The sequence below is a fragment of the Cervus elaphus genome, chromosome 28 (assembly GCF_910594005.1).
Source record: "Cervus elaphus chromosome 28, mCerEla1.1, whole genome shotgun sequence".
Classification (NCBI taxonomy): Eukaryota; Metazoa; Chordata; class Mammalia; order Artiodactyla; family Cervidae; genus Cervus; species Cervus elaphus.
Genome location: NC_057842.1, coordinates 46,620,381 through 46,642,269, shown reverse-complemented (window position 1 = coordinate 46,642,269; position 21,889 = coordinate 46,620,381). Strand labels below are relative to the sequence as shown.

The 21,889-nt window shown below is 39.9% G+C and overlaps 1 protein-coding gene across 3 annotated transcripts in view; it reads right to left on the bottom strand.

Annotated features, from left to right (window-relative positions):
* Positions 1-11,433, bottom strand: part of BVES (blood vessel epicardial substance) — a 45,185-nt gene extending 33,752 nt beyond the window's left edge. The window contains exons 1-3 of one of the 3 annotated variants that reach the window (XM_043890184.1): positions 11,274-11,433; positions 3,387-3,623; positions 825-949 (exon numbers count right to left, since the gene is read on the bottom strand). In XM_043890184.1, coding sequence (XP_043746119.1) covers positions 825-949; positions 3,387-3,612 — 351 coding nt within the window. In that variant the 5' untranslated portion in view covers positions 3,613-3,623; positions 11,274-11,433. Of the gene's footprint in view, positions 1-824; positions 950-3,386; positions 3,624-9,434; positions 9,649-10,738; positions 10,878-11,273 lie in introns of those variants that run through there. The other 2 variants (XM_043890183.1, XM_043890186.1) reach the window with 2 other exon arrangements.
* Between the last annotated feature and the right edge of the window lie 10,456 nt (positions 11,434-21,889).

Here is a 21,889-nt window from a genome sequence, read left to right as displayed (position 1 = left end):
GTGGGTTACAATGTTTGAGGAGGTTACAATCTAGTGGAATGTCTATGACACATGTCAATCTGTATCAGGGAAATTGTAATTTCCTATGAATTGTCGTTTCTAATAGTTTTCTATGTGTATGTCTGGCCTTGAACATAAGATTAGAGCAAGCATGTTATCTTTTGCTCTACTGAATATTTGTATGTGCTTTGGACAGTCAACAGTCAACAAACAGCTATGGAGTGATTGCTACAGGTCATGCTATTTTCCTTTTCTGTTAGCATCAATTTGTTCTTGGTATGACCAAGGAAACACAGCAAGATAAACTGGAGTGGAAAAGAAAAAGTTAAATATTACTGTTTTCATTACAATTCACTGAAAATGGTGATCTCCTTAAATGAGTATTTTGGACATAGGGAAAAAAAGCTATTACATTTAAAAACTAGCATAAAACATAACATGAGCTATTTGTAAATCATTAGTGTGTTGCTGAAAGTTGTCTATGAGCACTTAATTTTACAACTAGGCAAAGATATTACCAAATGATATTTGAATATCAATAGGCAGAAGAAATAATGAACTTAAATGACTAAAAAGAGAGAATACTGTCATGTTCTCTAATGTCTAAATTGCCCTAATGATTAAAAATGCTTTAAAAACTCATTTGTGGAACAAATTTCATGATATTCAAATATTTCATTTTCAGGCATATATACACAAAAAGTCTCATCTTCAGAAAAATGATATTAAAGGGCCTAAGGATATTAGAGGCTCATTCTCAAATATGAACAAGTACTTGATTAGCTTTAAAATCTCTTACTTATTAATTAATTATTAGTAATTACCGGTCTTTTCTTGTACAAAAGATATGAAAGATGCAAAATGTTGATCCCCAGGAACACCGAGTTCCAGATCATGATATCCAAGGCACATCGGTAGAGAGTGGCCCAGACGACATAAAGGGCACATCCTATAACGAAGTGGGCATGTTAGATGTCTTGTAGCTTAATAAGCTTGTCTTGTAGCTTCAGCATGTAGCTTAATACATTTGTCATCCTCTGTATATAAAATAAACCAAACACATCTTGGAAATACCTGTCAAATATCACTTTGTTACATTTTGGTTTTTGTTTGATTAACCAAACCAAACCAAACCAAACCACATGTTGTTGCAGAAAACTTGTAAAGTATAAAAATCATTTTTAAAAGGAGAACAGAACCTCATAATTCTACTACTTAAAAGATAGCTACTGTTGATAGTTAATACTGACTCACAGTTTTTCTGTGTTTTTAACTGATGGCAAACCTAATGAATCCACAATTTAAAACTTACTTTTTTACTTATTGCAGTGATTTTCTCATTTCATTAAAGCACTTCATATACATAGTTTTTATTGATTGTAACTGATAAACCATAATTTATTTAACTATCTCCCTGCTGGTGGACAGGTGAAACATTTTGCCTGTAGTTAAAAAAAATATATTTATTTTGGCTGCATCAGGTCTTAGTTGTGGCATGCAGGATCTATTTCCCTGACCAGGGATCAAACCCGAGCTCCTTGCATTGGGAGTGCAGAGTCGTAGTTACTGCACCACCAGGGAAGTCCCTGTAATTTTTTATAAAAGCAACTTTATATATAAAAATATATCTGTTCTTATGACTACTTGCTTAGGGTGGATGACCCAAGAGTGAGCTAAGGGAATAAGCTTTATAGACTCTGATGACATTAAAGGACTGTTTTCCAAATATTTCCAAAAGACTTGTGCAAATTTGCAGTTTCTTTTGGTTGGTTTTATGATGGGAGAATCAGTATATATTTTAAATTTAAAATTATCCATATCAGTTATCAATACAAATATATCAACAGCACATACACACAGAAAAACTAAATCTTCCACTTTTAAAAAGTTACTCACTTGCAATTTTAAAATTTCATTAAAATGATGTGGAGCACCTGAATAATAACCCAAAGTGTAAAAATTTTAATGTTCTTTCGATAATATTATGTAGCAAATACTGAAGACATGTAAAATTTGATTACTTAAAGGAGACAGGGTTACAAGATGGAAGGACTGACTGGGAAGCTGGAGGACCTGAATTATAGTCTTGGTTTGGCTAGTTTTCTCTGGTCTTAACCTTGGATGATGCATTTGATTTCTCCAAGGCCTCAGTTGCTTTGTTTCTATAGTGTTGCAGATCTCCCTTGGTCTGTTCCACCTCCAAAGCTCTGTCTTAAAAGTCATAATTAGCTTTGGTTTTTTATAGGGCGTGGTTTTATTTCTTGCCTCAATACTCTGTTTCTCCTGCTATAATTCCTACCTGACCCAGAAGTAACAGCCACAGAAGCCCTACCTTCCAGGCATCCTTCCAGCACTTTCTTTGACCCTTCCTTGTCGTTCTCGTATATTTCAGGCACAGTGAGCTACTTTTCATCCTCCCTCAACGTGCTGGATCTCCCCCTCCTCTCCTTTTACCTGGATGCCCCACACACGCACACTCAGAAGAATCCTGTTCATCATCTCTGCAGTGCACTCTGGTCTGCTCTCCTGCTGAGCCCGGCATCCTGTCCGTTTCTCCCTGGCACTGGAATGCCCACCTGCATCACAGCATCTGGTGTGTCCTGTGTGACTGCCCACCTGTTTCTCTCTGGCCCCTCAAAGAGTGTCTTTCTCAAGGATGCAGACTTCATTGTTCACTTTCTGTCTGACATTTTACAGGTGCTCAAAAATGCATCTGAATAAATGAATCACCAGGGACATAATCTCATAGAGAGTAACTTGTTCAGAATCACTGGCTAAAATGGTAAATTCATCTGTTTTAGTATTTTGATATGGATTAATTTAACTTGCTTCATCGGGGTTAACAGAGTATCTCCCTAAAATTTTATTTGAACTATTGTGTAAACACCTATTCAAATAATGATAGTTAAAACTATAGAGTATTTACTATATGCCAGGCACTATTGTAAGTCAAATATCACATACACACACACTCCTAAACACTCACCTAATTCTCAAACCCCAGGAGGTGGTATTATTTTTACCCTTCTTTGACACCTGGGGAAGCTGAGCTATAGAAACGTTATTGCCCCAACTATTGCCCAACTATTAATAACAGTTGGCAAGTGCTGGAACCAGGATTGTAATAACAGAGTCTGGCTCCAAAGTTTGCACTCTTACACACAAATGGATTTCTGATGTCTGGAAAATCTAAACAACATATGAACATGTTGTTAGTTTTATCTAAAGTACAAAAGGGTGAAGGCCTATGTTCTAACTTACTCAAGGTACTGCTAATTTGCTAATGAAGGCTCGTATTTTTGGTATGCTATAGACCCTCCCCAATACAAAGCCCATCGGATGCAAGTTATAGGAAAATTCTGTATAACATCAGTTAAGTATCTTACCTACAGCTAACATCCCCCTAAGAAGTATCATATGAAGGTGAAGTGTAGTTGGAATAACCAATCCAATTGCGAAAAAAATATTTGCTACATGAAAAACTAGATGATGTATCTCTCTCCAGTTTTCACAAGTGGTCTCATTGGAAGGCACAGGTAGGATTCTTTCTAACTCAGGTGTAAAACCTATTGTAGTTGCTTCTGCCAGTGGGCTGGACTTAGTATAATTCATCTTGAAAATTCCTGTAAAAATGAAAAAACGAAAGGACAGTCAAAAAATGACAGCTGTATCTTATCACCCACCCCTATGGGTATTATACTATACCAAAATTATTTCTGTGAACTAGATGTTGGTAAATAGACTTGTCTGGTGCTTATGAATTAGACAGACCCACTGTCTAATTCACTGTCTAATTCAAATTCCCACTCTGTCACATATTAAATGTATCCATTTTCTTATCTGTTAATGATGATAATACTTCACTGACTTTATGATGAAATATATAAAATACTTAGGATAGTGCATAACTATTCCCTGATGTATATACCTATACATATCTACATTTATCTATTAATATGTTTGTATCTAAACATACTTGGTGGGGTAGAGAGGAAGGCGGGATTTAACTAGCCTATAAACAATCACCAATATTCCTAAACCACAGCAATTAAAAAGTTATTTAATATAGTTTTCCACTATGCTGCCACTAGAGACACTGAATCCAAACACAGGAAAAATAACTAGAAAATGGGTTTTTTTAATACTTTGAAAAATTAACACCTTGTTATTTACTATTTGAAGGCTTAGGATGTTTTGTTGTTTAGTTGCTAAGTCGTGTCTGACTCTTTGTAACCCCATGGACTGCAGCCTGTCAGGCTCCTATGCCCATGTAATTTTCCAGGCAAGAAAATGGGAGTAGCATGACATTTCCTACTCCAGGGGATGTTCCCGACCTAGGGATCAAACCTGCATTTTTTGCATCTCCTGCATTGGCAGGTGGATTCTTTACCACTAATGCCGTTGTTAATCACTATAGCATACATACGTATGTGCTACATTATCTTGTTGTTCAGTCGCTAAGTCACATCTGACTCTTTGTGACCCCTTGCACTCTAGCACTCCAGTCTCCTCTGTCCTCCACTATCTCCTGGTTTTGCTCAAATTCACGTCCATTGAGTCAGTGATGCTGTCTAACCAGCTCATCCTCTACTGCCCCCTTCTCCTTTTGCCTTCAATCTTTCCCAGCATCAGGGTCTTTCCAGTGAGTCAGTGCTTCCAATCAGGTGGCCAAAGTATTGGAGCTTCAGCTTCAGTATCAGTCCTTTCAATGAATATTCAGGGTAGATTTCCTTGAAGATTGACCGCTTTGATCTCCTTGCAGACCAAAAGACTCTGAGGAGTCTTTTCCAGCACCACAATTCAAAACCATCAATTCTTTGGTGCTCAGTCTTCTTCATGGACCAACTCTCACATCCATGTGACTACTGGAAAAACCATAGCTTTGACTAGATGGACCTTTGTCTGCAATGTGATGTCTCTGCTTTTTACTGCACTGTCTAGGTTGGTCATAACTTTCCTTCCAAGGAGCAAGCGTCTTTTAATTTCATGGCTGCAGTCACCATCTGCAGTGATTTTGGAGCCCAGGAAAATAAGATCTGTCACTGCTTCCACTTTTCCCCCCTCTATTTGCCATGAAGTTATGGAACCAGATGCCATGATGTTCGTTTTTTGAATGCTGAATTTTAAGCCTGCTTTTTCACTCTTCTCTTTCACCCTCATCATGAGGCTCTTTAGTTCCTCTATATTTTCTGCCATTAAAGTCATACCATCTGCATATCTAAGGTTGTTGATATTTCTCCGTAGATCTTGATTCCAGCATGTGATTCATACAGCCTGGCATTTCATATGATGTACTTTGCATATAAGTTAAATAAGCAGGGTGACAATATACAGCTTTGTTGTATTCCTTTCCCAAATTTGAACCATGTCTGGTTCTAACTGTTGCTTCTTCAGCTGCATACAGGTTTCTCAGGAGACAGGGAAGATGGTTTGGTATTTCCATCTCTTGAAGAATTTTCCATAGTTTGTTGTCATCCATACAGTCAAAGGCTTTAGTGTAGTCAATGAAACAAAAGTAGATGTTTTTCTGGAACTCACTTGTTTTCTCCATGATTCCAGTGAATGTTGGCAATTTGATCTCTGGTTCCTTTGCCTCTTTGAAACCCAGCTTGTATATCTAGAAGTTCTTGGTACACATACTGCTGAAACCTAGCTTGAAGAATTTTGAGTATAACCTTGTAAACATGTGAAATGAATGCAACTGTACAACAGTCTGAACATTCTTTGCTGTGCTGTGCTTAGTCACTCAGCCGTGTCTGACTCTTTGCAACCCCATGGACTGTAGCCCACCAGGCTCCTCTGTGCATGGGGATTCTCCAGGCAAGAACACTGAAATAGGTTACCGTGCCCTCCTCCAGGGGGTATTCCCAACCCAGGGATCAAACCCAGGTTTCCTGCACTGCAGGTGGATTCTTTACTGTCTGAGCCACAAGGGAAGCCCAAACATTCTTTAGCAATGTCCTTCTTTGGGTTTGGAATGAAAATTGACCTTTACCTGTCCTGTGGCCATTGCTGAGTTTTCAAAAATTGCTGAAATATTGAGTAGAGCACTTAAACAGCACTATCTTTTAGGATCTTAAATAACTCAGCTGAAATTCTGTCACCTCCACTAGCTTTGTTTGTAGTAATGCTTTGTATAGACCCAGTTGACGTCACATTCCAGGATATCTGGCTTTAGGTGAGTGACCTAAATATTCAGGACTGATTTCCTTTAGGATGGACTGGTTGGATCTCCTTGCAGTCCAAGGGACTCTCAAGAGTCCTCTCCAACACCACAGTTCAAAAGCATCAGTTCTTCGGTGCTCAGCTTTCCTTATAGTCCAACTCTCACATCCATACATGACTACTAGAAAAACCACAGCCTTGACTAGACAGACCTTTGTTGACAAAGTAATGTTTCTGCTTTTCAATATGCTGTCTAGGTTGGTCATAACTTTCCTTCCAAGGAGTAAGCATCTTTTAATTTCATGGCTGCACTCACCATCTGCAGTGATTTTGGAGCCCAAAAAAATAAAGTCAGCCACTGTTTCCACTGTTTCCCCATCTATTTGCCATGGAGTGATGGGACCAGATGCCATGATCTTAGTTTTCTGAATGTTGAGCTTTAAGCCAACTTTTTCACTCTCCTCCTTCACTTTCATCAAGTGGCCCTTTAGTTCTTCTTCACTTTCTGCCATAAGGGTGGTGTCATCTGCATATCTGAGGTTATTGATATTTCTCCCGGCAATCTTGATTCCAGCTTGTGCTTCTTCCAGCCCAGTGTTTCTCATGATGTACTCTGCATATAAGTTAAATAAGCAGGGTGACAATACACAGTCTTGATGTACTCCTTTTCCTATTTGGAACCAGTCTGTTGTTCCATGTCCTGATTATTCATTGGAAGGACTGATGCAGAAGCTGAAGCTCCAACACTTTGGCCACCTGATGTGAAGAACTGACTCACTGGAAAAGACCCTAATGCTGGGAAAGATTGAAGGCAGAAGGAGAAGGAGACGACAGAGGATGAGATGGTTGGATGGCATAACTGACTCGATGGACATGAGTTTGAGCAAGCTCCAGGGGTTGGTGATGGACAGAGAAGCCTGGCAAGCTGCAGTCCATGGGGTCACAAAGAGTTGGACACAACTGGAGTGACTGAATTGAACTTGCATGAAATGTTCCCTTAATATCTCCAATTTTCTTGAAGAGATCTCTAATCTTTCTTATTCTGTTTTCCTCTATTTCTCTGCATTGTTCATTTAAGAAGGCTTTTTTTAATCTTGCTTTGCTATTCTCTGGAACTGTTCGTTCAGTTGGGTATATCTTTCCCTTTCTCCTTTCCCTTTTGCTCCTCTTCTTTCCTCAGCTGTTTGAAAAGCCTCCTCAGAATACCACTTTGCCATCCTGCATTTCTCTTTCTCTGGGACGGTTTTGGTCCCTGCCTCCTGGACAGTGGTATGAACCTCCATCCACAGTTCTTCAGGCACTCTGTCTACCAGACCTAATTCCTTGACTCTATTTGCCACTTCCACTGTATAATCATAAGGGATCTGATTTAGGTCATACCTGAATGGCCTAGTGGTTTTGCCTACTTTCTTCAACTTAAGCCTGAATTTTGCAATAGGGAGCTCATGATCTGAGCCACAGTCAGCTCCAGGTCTTGTTTTTGCTGAAATATACAGCATCTCCATCTTTGACTGCAAAGAACATAATCAGTCTGATTTTGGTATTGACCATCTGGTAATGTCCATGTGTAGAGTCCTCTCCTGGGTTGTTGGAAAAGGGTGTTGTTCTGACTAGCATGTCCTCTTGACAAAACCCTGTTAACTTTTGCCCTGCTTCATTTAGTATTCCAAGGCCAAACTTGCCTGTTATTCCAGATACCTCGACTTCCTACTTTTGCATTCCAATCCCCTATGATGAAAAGGACATCTTTGTTTGGTGTTAGTTCTAAGCGTTGTAGGTCTTCATAGAACTAGTCAACTTTAGTGGCCCTGCATGGCATGGCTAATAGCTTCATTGAGTTACACAGCCCCTTCGCCGTGATAAGGCTGTGCCCCGTGAGGAAGACATTAACATAGACACACAATAACTATATTACTATAGTCATTTATATATACAGAGAGTTAACGTTTACTCCTTTAACCATCTAATTTAAACATTTACTTTCTTTCCCATAAAAATTCTAGTTAGAAGCATCTCACAAATTGAAAAGTAGTAAACTTACAGGTTCTTTTTATGTAGGAGGGGTCATGAGTATGCATTTGACTATTTAATATTAGAATCAGTAGCAAATATATTTCAAAGAAAATACATTTTATACATGTTTACATAAACCTTAACACAAAATGGCACTACTTCACGACTATATGATCAGTCTTCTCTGGTACTTTAAAAATTCTATATTAATTACACAAATTGGTCCCTGACAAAAACTATGTAGATTTACAGAATAAGTGAATTTTTCAGGGTAAGAATTCCAAATGGAGACCCAAAATATGTTAAACATTTCATTTAAAAATATGAATTTCCTTCCAATAAGTTCACACAATAAGCCATATGTTTTCATTTCTTTCTTTTTCCTCATACTGAAGTAAAGGTTTCAGGTGGTAGAATCAATTGGTATCAGGTTGGCCATTTTTCAAGGATGTTATTAATACATTAACGTGAAAGAATTCCACATCTCTTAAGATAGAAAAACATGCATGTCTAAATTTACAAACAGTAAATGAACAAGTCAAAGATCTCATCTCGTAATTCTAAAACAGTTCATACATATGAGAAATAGTTGACTTAGATATTGATTTGCTGCAAAAAAGGAAAGAAATCATAAAAATTCAACTACATTTTAATTAAAGTATTGATGTACAATATTATATAAGTTACAAGTGTATGATACAGTGATTCACAATTTTTTTCACAATTTTTAAAGGTTATACTCCATTTATAGTTATCATAAAATATTGGCTATAGTTCTGTGTTGTTGGACAATATATACTTGTAGCTTATTTTATATACAATAGCTTGTACCTCTCAATCCTCTACTTTCCAACTGTTTGAATCAATAAAAATATAAGCCTATTAGGATGGTGGAATCATTATTTTACTAAGACAATTTATACAAAGTTTGTTTTCAAGAACCAAATCAGAACTAATCTCACAATTTTTTCAAGAGGGAGAATGATATTAAATGTCCTCTATCACTCATGATGACAACATCAGCCTATGCATTAGTATCATATAAGCTAAAATTAACTGCCATTTTTACTGCATTTTAGAATGCATTTTCATTTCCATTGTCCCATTTGTTCCTCAAAGTACCCTATGTTCCCTACAAGGCAGACTGTCATATTCATCTAGGTATATCCAAGCCTAGTCTCTGTAGAGAGTGCCAGAGGCAGAGGTGAAAGCCGTATGCAAGGTACACAAAAATGACAAACACTTTTAGAAATTACCTTTCAGTCTCCCCAAGCCTAGTAGTAAAGGCAGGACAGTGCCAAGCCTTCCCCAGGTTGAGAGTCAGGTTCTATACTGTAAGCTCCAGGAAAGCCAACCTGAGTAAGAGAAAGTCACTTCTGCTCTTGGGGTGGGCTTCTTCCTGGGAATTGAGACAACTGGACTAGATGGTCATTGAAACCTTTTCAAGTTTTAATAGCCTGTGGCTCTAATAGAGATTTACATAGTTAATTAATACATATTCTCCCTCACATCCACATGATTATACCTGCATTGCCAACTAATCTACTGTAATTCAATTTCAGGCTTTTAAAAGTTCTCCACGTGGAACTAAAAGTACCAATTTACGGTCAAGAAAAATGACAGGAAAACTATGATCTACTAGCCTAAGAACCAAGGACATAGTAACATGAATTTTTAAAAGGTGAGTTAATCTTATAACATATTTTGATGTAGTACACCTTATTAAAATACATAGTCTATACACTATATAGTTATTAACATATTATATAATTCATTTTATTTGTATGTTTATATGTCTACTATTTATCTATAGGTCTACTATTTATCTGTGTATACTTATCTATATGTCTATTTTGAAATGCCAGTGATCTACTGTCAACAAATATTGATAGGATCTAGCTGGTTTCAATTTCTTTTGACCACTACGTAATGGATTCATGTGGCTTACACTGAATTATCCTTATGCAGAGAATGCACGGGTCTAACGGAGAGAGGTTAGACTGGTAGAATGATAAGCATTCACATTAAGTCTGACTAAATCAAGAGAGATTTTCTTTCTTGTATTAGTTCCTTGGAATCTAATTTCTTACATTCCCTATTCTAGTAAAGTCCTGTTGATCTGTTGGTTTTCAAATAGGTGTGTGCAGGGCTCAGTAGCTAGATGGTGAAACTAACCTTAATCCTTTACCAAACTGCAGAAATGTAAAAGGTAACAACAATGAGCAAAAGTTGTGCTCCTAGACTGGCTCAATTCATTCCGTAATCCTAACTGAACCTTTGTTTATTTTCGGAATGGTAAAGGGCATTGTGTTACTAAGTCTTTTCGCACTTACTCCTGCTTCAAAAGCCAGCAGTTTCTGGGACTTGTCTGGCCGAAAATCGATTTCCCAAAGACTCCGAAACCAGGGAGAGAGGGCGCGGGTGGATCGTGGGTCCCCTATCCATCTGCACTCCCCAGGCGCCGGGCTCACCTCGCTCCTCAAAGAGGAACGGCCATATCAACTGTTCTTGGTCCAAAGCTCTCGGGCCCAAGGGGTGTGCAGTGAGCGCCCAGACTCACCTCGCATTCCCAGCGGCAGCCCAGGGCGGGCGACACGGTGCGCCCGGCAGCGCGCTGCCTACGCGTGGGACCCGGAGGCCCTACAAGGGGTGAGGAAGAGCGGTACTGGGTTCGCGGGTGGGGAGCCCTGGGAGCGTTGCGGGGAGTGGAGAGGCCGAGCTCACCCAGGGCTTACGGGCAGCAGAGCGCGGGAGCGGGCACCCGATGGGGCCGGGGCACCCGAGGACGCTGGCATGGCCAGACTCGAGTGGCAGCAGTTGACATCTGAAGGTTTGTGGCCGTGCTGTCCAGACCCCGGGTGAAGGGCGGCTTCCAAGGACAGCGATCCCCACGAGGGCGCAGCCAGCGAGGGGAGGGCGGGGTTCCCAGTGGTCCGGGGCACGGAGATCCCGCAGCCACCGCCCGGGAGGACAAAGTTGCTCCCTGCGGAGCCGGGATCCAACTTTCACTTCCCGATTTAGCCCAGAGAGCGCGAGCCTGCAAATAACCGGGCGCCCTGGGGGAGCCCGAGGCAGCTGTTCCTCCCGCTCCTTACCTGGCTCGTCCCTGGCGCGGAGCCCGGGCGGCGCTGGCCAAAGTTTGGGGCAGCAGCGGCGGCTGAGGGGGACACAGACTTGGCCACCCGACGGGCGCGCGACGCGAAAACCTCAGCCGATCCCGGGATGAGATGCTGCTCCGCCGGTGCCGGGTCCCGGCGCCCGCAGCGGCTTTGACTAAAATAGGCATCGCGGCAGCTGCGGCTGGGGTTGGGGCCGCACCGCGCACGCGCCCGGCGTCCCGGCGCCCCCCGGCGGGCGGAGTCCCCGGCCTCGGCCAGGGCTCCCCTCCCGGCTCTTCCAACTCCGCTGCCGCGTTGGCACAAGCGTGGTCCATTTGAAACACCCGCTTTTTCTTTCCTGGTTTCCTCTCTTCTTCTGGGTTCTGCCCTTGTTTGGGCACGAGTGAGGGGCGGGCAACATCTTGGGGCCAGCGGCGTAGGTGGTTCATCCTCATGGGGATAACTCGAGCGGTCGGGTCCCAGGAGGGAGAAAAATCAGGAGAAGAAATGAAAACTAGAATCATTTCCCCACAAAGTCGCATAACTCCTTTCTGGGATAGTCGCTCGCATCTGAGCACAAAGCGGAAGGACCGGGAGAGCGCGCAACTCTGGAGTCTGAGCCTGGCGGCGGAGCTGGCGGTTTGGTCCCCACCGTCGCGGACGCGGGATGGGGCCCTTGGGGAGCCGGCCCTGCTGCTGCTGGGGGGCCACGCGGGAGGCTTCGACACCAGCCACTGTTTTGCTTCCATCGGAAGAAGGTACTGATCTGAAATTTACATTTCCGTGGCAACGCCAGGCCTCCTCTGTAGGCGAAGCTCCACCCTAATTTGCCACGTGAATTTGGCAGATTTGGGACCCCTAATTTGAAAAGCCAGGTGATGAAAGTATGCCCCAATCAATCTTTACTAAAAATAGGTACAGGGGAGGAGTTGGAGGACAAAAGGGGAATATTACCTGGGCATTCAGAGTTTCCACCCCAACTGTTCCATTGACGGACAGAGTTTGTGCCGATTATTAAGAGTGTGAGGTCTTTCGCGTGTGCCAAGCATGCTCCAAAGACCACGGGTACATTAAAAGTGAGTACTTGGGTGTGCTCCCTTGCCAGGGGTCTCTAGTGGAGAAGCAGTGCCGCATCTTCTTCAAGAACATGGCTAGAGTGCTGCAGAGACCAGTTTTGAATCCTGCCTCTACCCATCAGGCAGCTGTGTGGCCTTGGGGAAGTTACTTAGCTTTTCTGTGCCTCAGTTTCCTCTTTTATACCTTGGGGATGATGACGATGATGATTGCACCTGTCTCAGGGCTGTTTGGAAGACTGATTTAATATGCATAAAAAAGCTTAATATGTAGTACAGAGCAAGTTCTATGTGTATGGCTACATATTCTCCTTATAGACCTCCTTCTTTAACATGTTTGAAATTTGCGGTATCTATCCAAAATTTATTTTCAGGGCTACTTCTTCAGAGTCTGTTTCTTTTTAGATGCACTGCTAGCAATTTTGGTAGCTACCACTACATGCAGTTTAAGATGTAGGTTTAATCATAAATGCGCACAAAGATTTTGCACGGATAATCATTGGAGAATGGCTTATAGTAATGAACACTGGAAATAACCTAAATTCTAATCATAGGGGACTAAGTAAATTTTAGGTTATCCAAACAATTACCTATAATTGTTCTAAGCAGCTATTAAAGATAATTCATAGAAAGATATAAGAGACATAATAATGTCTGCAAATCATACAAAACAGGGATCAGTAAACTTTGGCCCAGAGAACTGGCCAACTACCCATCTAAAATGGTTTTTACATTTTTAATGGTTGACATCATCAAAAGAAGAATATTTCATGATCTGAAAATTATATGAAATTCAAGCACAGTCTTCATAAAGGTTCATTGGAACCCAGCTCATTAATTTATGACTGCTTTTGGGCTATATTGAGGAGTTGTGATAGAAACTATACGATTCTGCAAGGCCTGAAGTTTTTACTATCTGGTTCTTTACTGAAAAAGTTTACTGCCCCTTGATATAGAGTATACTTTGTGCCAGGCACTTTTATAAGTGGATGTAAGTAGCTATATTAAGCAGCTGAATCCTCATGATGGACTCTATGAAGAAGTAGTTACTATTATTATCTCCATTTTGTGGATGGGGAACTGGGGTAACAGAGAGGTTGGGTAGGCTGCCCAGGTCACACAGCTGATGAGAAGCTGGGCCATGATGTCAATCAGGCATTCTAGTTCTGGAGTTTATGCTCCTGTCCACTACTGATGCAGTTTCTGCCAACTTCTGTCACTGCCTACACTGCCTCCCATAAAAAGATGTTAAATAGAAAAAGGCAAGTTACAAGAGTGTAGAGAACATTACAAATCACCCAGGATGTTAAAGTACTTATATTTCTTACCTCAAGGGACTAAGGTTGTACATGATTTTCCTTTTTTTCCTCTTCTTCTCCCTCCATCCCTCTTCATCTTCATTCATCTTCCAACCTCTTCTGCCCCTTCTCCTGCTGCTGCTTCTGTTAAATTTTCTATGATTATTTTATGTTAAAATTTAAACACATACTTACTAAAATAGAGCCCAGGTTCTGGCTTTTGCATACTGGAATGGCAGACTCCAGAGGTGTAGTTATGGAGTCACCTGTTACAGGACATTCTCACTCCTCACCTAACAGGATAAGATGTCTGCGAGGCAATCATGTCAAGATTGCATACTTTTATGAAAAGAGTACTGCATTTGATATCATCAAACTTGAGTCTTGGCCTTGGACAGAGCCTGTTTTCTTGGAGTCTGTTCCATAGAACGGTTTGACTGAATTTAACCCATCTCCCTCACTATACCCTGTCTAAGGATTCAAAGCATGATTTTATTTTTAAATTTCTTATTGTTGATATATGAATACCAGCTCTATAAAATTAGAAGTAAGAATTCTAGGCATGAAAACTCAGGTTTGGGAGTGCCCTAGTGTCCCTGGTCTCCTTCTGCTGGTCATGGAAAGATCAGATTGAAAGATTCTGAGCACTGTGTGAAAACTAATATGATTCAGAACGGTAGCTTGCACAGAAATGTAGAATGAAAAGATATGAGGCATAAATAGCCAAATGTAGGGAAACTTGTCTCCTCTGCATAAGCTCTGGCTAGTACAGGTTGGATCAATATAAATAATTATTTCTACCTTTATTTCTCTATGGGCATCATAATCTGCTTTTATCATTTGAACAAAACTTTGATGAAGTTTAGAAGTTCAGATAGAATAAGTTTCATGAAAATAAATCAAGACCTGAGGAAGTCACTGGTTTTAAAATTATGTAGCATTACCTTCCTTACCTCTATCTGCCCTCGGTTACATTGGTGTAGACTTTCTTTCAAATGTTACTCCTAACTGCATGAGGGTCATAGCTTCTGGTATGGTCTCACAGTAGACAATTCTGATCAACAATTAAACAGTAATTTGGTTAAAGTCTTTCTTTTTTAGTAAAGTAATTAAATAAAGTTTTTATTTTATTGAAATATAGTTGCTTTGCAGTGTGTTAATTTCTGGTGCACAGCTAAGTGATTCAGTTTTATACACTCACACAGATTCTTTTTCATATTTTTTCCATTATGGTTTATTACAAGTTGTTGAATATAGCTCCCTAGGTTATACAGTAAGGCCTTTCGGTTTATCCATTCTATATGTAATAGTTTGCATCTGCCAATCCCAAACTCCCAATCCATCCCTCCCCTGCAGCCACCGTGTCTGCAAGTCTGTTTCTATTGGATATGTAAGTTTATTTGTGTCATATTGCAGATTACACATATAAGTGATACAATATAGTATTTGTCTTTCTCTTTCTGACTTCATTTGTATGATAATCTCTAGGTCCATCCATGTTGCTGCAAATGGCATAATTTCACTCCTTTTATGGGCCAGTAGTATTCCATTGTGTGATCTTTGGCACATCTTCTTTATGTATTCATCTGTCAGTGGACATTTAGTTTTTTTCTAGGTTTTAGCTATTGTAAATAGTGCTATTGTGAACATAGGGATGCGTGGACCTCTTTGAATTACTTTTATCCAGATATGTGCCCAGGTGTGGGATTGCTGGATCATATGGCAACTCTATTTTTAGCTTCTTGCTGCTGCTGCTGCTGCTGCTAAGTCGCTTCAGTCGTGTCCGACTCTGTGCGACCCCATAGACGGCAGCCCACCAGGCTCCCCCATCCCTGGGATTCTCCAGGCAAGAACACTGGAGTGGGTTGCCATTTCCTTCTCCAATGCATGAAAGTCAAAAGTGAAAGTGAAGACACTCAGTCGTGTCCGACTCTTCGCGACCCCATGGACTGCAGCCTACCAGGTTCCTCAGTCCATGGGATTTTCCAGGCAAGAGTACTGGAGTGGGGTGCCATTGCCTTCTCCTTAGCTTCTTGAGGAACCTCCATACTGCTTTTTCCATAATGGCTGCACCAATTTACATTCCCACCAGCAGTGTAGGATGGTTCCCTTTTGATTAGATTCTTTCTGTATTTAAGCTCATTAAATGTTACATTAACTTTTTCATTGACCAGTTTGAAAACCAACCTCACTAACTGTTTTTTAAATTTATTTTCCTTTTTAAAAAAATAATAGACTTGGTTTTGTTACAGCAGTTTTAGGTTCACAGATGATCAAGCGGTAGTGTAGAAAGCTCTTATATACCCCTTTCTCCCTCGCTCAGTTTCCCCTGCTGTTAACATCTTGCATTGTTGTTGTTCAGTCGCTCAGTCGTGTCTGACTCTTTGCGACCTCATGGACTGCAGCATGCCAGGCTTCCCTGTCCTGCACTATCTCCCGGAGTTTGCTCAAACTCATGTCCATTGAATTGGTGATGCCATCCAACTGCCTCATCCTCTGTTGTCCCCTTCTCCTGTGTGCTATCTTTCCCAGCATCAGGGTCTTTTCCATTGAGTAGCCTCTTCTCATGAGTTGGCCAAAGTATTGGAGCTTCAGCTTCAGCCATAGTCCTTCCTGTAAATATTCAGGGCTGATTTCCTTTATGATTGATTGGTTGGGTCTCCTTGCAGTCCAAGGGACTCTCAAGAGTCTTCTCCACACCACAATTCAAAAGCATCAGTTCTTCAGCACTCAGCCTTCTTTATGGCCCAACTCTTATATGCATATAGGACTGCTGGAAAAAACCATAGCTTTGACTATATGGACCGTTGTCAGCAAAGTAATGTCTCTGCTTTTAATTATGCTGTCTAGGTTTGTCATAGCTTTTCTTCCAAGGACCAAGCGTCTTTTAATTTTACGGCTACAGTCACCATCTGCAGTGATTTTGGAGCCCAAGAAAATAAAGTCTGTCACTGTTTCCACTGTTTCCCCATCTGTATGCCACGAAGTGATGGGACCATATGCCATCACCTTTGTTTTTTGAATGTTGAGTTTTAAGCCAGCTTTTTCACTCTCGTCTTTCACCTTCATCAAGAGGCTCTTTAGTTCCTCTTTGCTTTCTGTGATTAGGGTGGTGTCATCTGCATATCTGAGGTTATTGATATTTCTCCCGGCAGTCTTGATTCCAGCTTGTGCTTCATCTAGCCCGGCATTTCTCATGATATGCTTGCTCTACATGTAAATTAAATAAGCAGGGTGACAGTATACAGCCTTGATGGACTCCTTTCCCAATTTGGAACCAGTCTGTTGTTCCATGTTCGGTTCTAACTATTGCTTCTTGACCTTATGTACAGGTTTCTCAGGAGGTAGGCAAGGTGGTCTGGTATTCCAGTCTCTTTCAGAATTTTCCACAGTTTGTTGTGATCCACACAGTCAAAGGCTTTAGCATAATCAGTGAAGCAGAATTAGATGTTTTTCTGGAACTCTCTTGCTTTTTCTATGATCCAACGGATGTTGGCAATTTCATCTCTGGTTCCTCTACCTTTTCTAAATCCAGCTTGTACATCCGGAAGTTCTTGGTTCATGTACTGTTGAAGCCTAGCTTGGAAGATTTTGAGCGTGACCTTGCTTAGCATGTGAAATGAGTGCAATTGTTCCGTAGTTTGAACATTCTTTGGCATTACTCTTCTTTCAGATTGGAATGAAAACTGACCTTTTCCAGTCCTCTGACCAGTGCTGAGTTTTCCAAATTTGTTGGCATATTAAGTGCAGTACGTTAACAGCATCGTCTTTGAGGATTTGAAATAACTCAGCTGGAACTCCATCACCTCCACTAGCGTTGTTCGTAGTGATGCTTCCTAAGGCCCACTTGACTTCACACTCCAGGATGTCTGCCTCTAGGTGAGTGATCACACCATCATGGTTATCTGGGTCATGAAGATCTTTTTCATATAGTTCTTCTGTGTATTCTTGCCACCTCTTCTTAATATCTTCTGCTTCTCTTAGGTCCATACCATTTCTGTCCTTTATTGAGCCCATCTTTGCTTGAAATATTCCCTTGGTATCTCTAATTTTCTTGAAGAGATCTCTAGTCTTTCCCATTCTGTTGTTTTCCTCTATTTTTTTGCACTGATCACTGAGGAAGGCTTTCTTATCTCTCCTTGCTATTCTTTGGAACTCTGCATTCAAATGGGTATATCTTTCCTCTTCTACTTTGCCTTTTGCTTCTCTTCTTTTTTTGGCAATTTGGCAGGCCTCCTCAGATAACCATTTTGCCTTTTTGCATATCTGTTTCTTGGAATGGTTTTGTTCAATGCCTCCCGTACAATGTTATGAACCTCCTTCCATAGTTTTCTGTCTATCAGATCCAATCCCTTGAATCTTATTTGTCACTTTCACTGTATAATTATAAGGGATTTGATTTAGGTCATACCCGAATGGCCTAGTGGTTTTTTCTACTTCTTCAGTTTAAGTCTGAATTTTGCAATAATGATTTTGGATTTTAGCCAGGTGTGTTTTCTGCTTTTTACATTGACTCACTTGGTTAATTTTTTTCAGGTTATACACTGAACAAGTGTTTTATATCTTGGCTAAATAAAAAACAGGAAATAACAAAGCAAAAGAGTATAATCTTTCATATCACTGTTGCATCCCAAAGGGCCAGAGTCTTAAAAATGGTTAAAACAGTGGCTAAATATTTCTAATACTCCATTCTGGGAGGAGCTCCCTAAGAAGTTGGATTATGCTTTGTTCATTGAACAATGAGCTTTTATCCGAAGGATTCAACCCTTAAAAGAAACAAAACCTAACTGAAACTCAAAAAAGTGACCCAGTACTTTAAGAGAACAGTGAATTATAAAAGAGTAGGGTATTTGGAATTAACAGCTGGATTTGAATCATGGTTTTACATTTAGTAAACTGGGTAAATTCAGATCATTTGTTAAACTTTTCTGAGCCTAAATTGCTTGTTTGTAAAACTTCAAAGGTAATTCTTAGTTGACAGAATTATTTGAAAATTCTAATCTTTAGAATTAAAGTTTTTAAAAATGCCTCAGACTTCCCTGGGGGTCCAGTGTTTAAGACTCTGCACTTCTAACACCAGGGAACTTGGGTTCCCCAGTCCCTGGCTGGGGAACTAAGATCCACGTGCCTGTCATGCAGCATGGCTAAAAATACAATAAGAGAAAATGAGTGTGGCATCCATCTTTTGGTAGCTTAATTGTACACCTTTTTACCCCACTTACAGTGCACTGCATATGGCACACAGTCAATAGAAAGGATTAGAATTCCCATCATCAAAATTCCCTGATGAAATGGTTGAACTATTCTGTGAACATATGAAATGAAGATGTAGTTTCATCTTCAGTGTCATTTGCCTGGTTTAATAGCTGAAACATAGCATATACAAGACCTAGAGATTTCAAACAAAATTTGTAGATTGCAAGATTTGCAAGACTCATGCTAAAATATCTGGTGGTTTGGGATTTCCTCAGAGTAGCCAGAAATGAGATATTGGCTTCAGAAGCAAATTCATAAAATATGTACTAGAACAGATTCTAGAAACCAGGCACTTAGAGAACTAAGTCACAGTAATTCACTGTGTGGGCATTGACAGAAATGTGCACACACCAACTCTAGGCAGAAACCAGAACCCCTGACACTCCCTCTGTCTGTTCTTCCTTACATAACTTTCCCTCTGAAACAGCAGAGTTGCATTTGTGAATTATTTGTTTCAAATATTAAAATAACTAAGGCCGTAGATGAAGCATTTAATAGGATTTCCTAATCTCTCAGAAAGTTATTTCCAAAAGAAGAATTTATTATAAGTAACTAAGCCTAACAGAATAGTGATTTTTTTTTAAAGTATGAAAAGAGGACCAGAGAAATATCAAAATCACAGTCAAATCCCAAAGAAGCCTCAAGGCCTGGCCCGTGTTGGATCCTTAGAACAGAAATGGATCCCTCCCAGACAGATCTCCCACAAGAGCAGGTTCAAAAGTCTGGCAACAGCCACTGCCAAGACCTCTCTTGTGTTTTGTCCTTTTGGGAATTTCTAGAAAATGACAGACCCTTGAAGCCTGTCTATGAATCCCATGGTAAGTACCTTTACTTCTAGAGAAGAGAAATGCTACAACCCCGAGGATGATACTTCTAACAATACTGTGTTTTTAGTGTGTAAGTAACTTCTTTATATGAATAATTAATTTGGTGATTAGAAAGGAAAAGTTGTTAATGATAGAAAAACAGCTTATAGCAATTCTTAATGTGTAATTTGAATGTATAGATAAGATTTTGATTGAAAGTAAAGCCAGGGAATGACTTTTGATCTATATCTAGTGGAAGCAAAGCTTTCAGTCATAGAATTTCTACTGAGCACTATCATTCTGTTATGTAATTAATCCTCAAAAAAGCCTGGTTTTGGAGGCCTGATAACAGCCAGCCCAGTAATTGACATTGGCTAGAAACAAAAACCCAAAGCAACATATTATAGAGATGGAATAATAAAATAAAGTTGGGAATAATGATGCTGTCATCTGGTGTTAATTGATGTGCAAAAGCACTCAGAGTTCCCAAGAGAAAAGAATTATTTAAATGCAAATTTTTATTATTATGACTACTTAAATTGTTGTAATAAATTCATGAAAATAAGACACCTCACTAGCTTATGCATATATAAAACCTAATACAATATTTATGAGCCACATACCAGTAGCTTTATCATTTGGCATAAAAAATGATATAATATTTTTTTAGTCCAAGAACAAACATATTTGGTAAAATTTAGGACCACAGAAAATGATGACAGTGATGTTTGGCTTGAAAACTACAGAAAACCTCACACACTTACATGGGGGGGAGAAAAGGTCATGATTTGAAGAGATTTTGCAGTCATTGAGTCTGCTTAGAGAAGGGGAGGAATGGAACTCCTTGGTTAGCACATTTTCTGACAGAACACCATTTTGGTTTACATGCCATATACAGAACTATTCTTGCAGTTTTACTGCATACTGCAACTTAGGGATTTCTTAATCATGTTTATATCAACTATACCACTTTAAATTATCTGAAGAGAAGTGTAATGAATATAAGCTCAGAAAATGGCACCTGAGAGCAACAGAACATTCTAACATGAGTCAGGAAATCTTGCAGATGATATCATATGACTGTTTAATGAACAAATAGAATTTCTAATACCTAGATAATTGATGTTGAGTAGGAAAATATCTAGTAGAAAATGTTAGTATTAATGACCATTATAAGATGCCATATGATGAAGTCATTAAAATACCTTGGCATTTAGTACTGAAATTATTAATGGCTTAACATGTTGGCATGTGTTACCATGTGTTTTAAGGTGATATTACAGAAGTGGATTCCCCAGAATAGTTTGTCTGTACCTCTATTGTGGCTTTTATTACTTGATCCATTTTATATGTTTATATACAAGCCTTGCTTTTCCTTCCATTTTATAAGTTTCTGGTGGGTAGAGGTGTGTCTGATTTATCTTTCATGTCTCCATGGTACCTATGTTAGCTGATAGAATACTTGCATTTGCTTTCAAGTATTATCTTCCAATAGAAGAACTATTGAATATTTTTAAAATGGTGTTTTACAACCTAAATTGCTATGAATGGTGGATATAGCAAAGTAAATAATCATGCTATCTAATAAAACATTAATAAATAACAAAATAACAATATTCTACTAGATTAAAAATGACTTTATTCGAATTATGATGACCTCTCCACTATAATAGTGACCCTTCTCTCCCCTGCCCACCCTCATACTCCCCATCACTACCTTCCTCCCCCCTGCCTACTTACCATCTAGATGATTTATGCTGGAACAGGAACATATATGCATATATAAAACATAATAAAATATTTATTAGGTGGAAAAGTTAGGTTTGGAAGGTAGAAAAGGTAGATTTGGAAAGTAAGAAAAAGTGATGTTAACCCTGAGATGCTCATTCCTTTAGAAACATTAAATGGTCTGAATGGTGGCAAATGCCTGGCGTAAGGAAGTAGCAGCAGTGGGGGAGCGCAGAGAGCTCAATGTCAAAGGCAACTGCGAGACACTGGGGGCCCCCCTCCCAGAGGCCAAGTTGCCAAGCAACATTGCCATCAATCCAAGGAGGACTCATAGACACAGAGAGAATGAAGCAGCCCTCCTGCTGTGCCCTGATATCTTATAAATTTGCCCCTGAACCTCCTGGAGCAAGAAGAGAAACTCAGAGAAACTAATGAGTTCATTTTAAATGGTA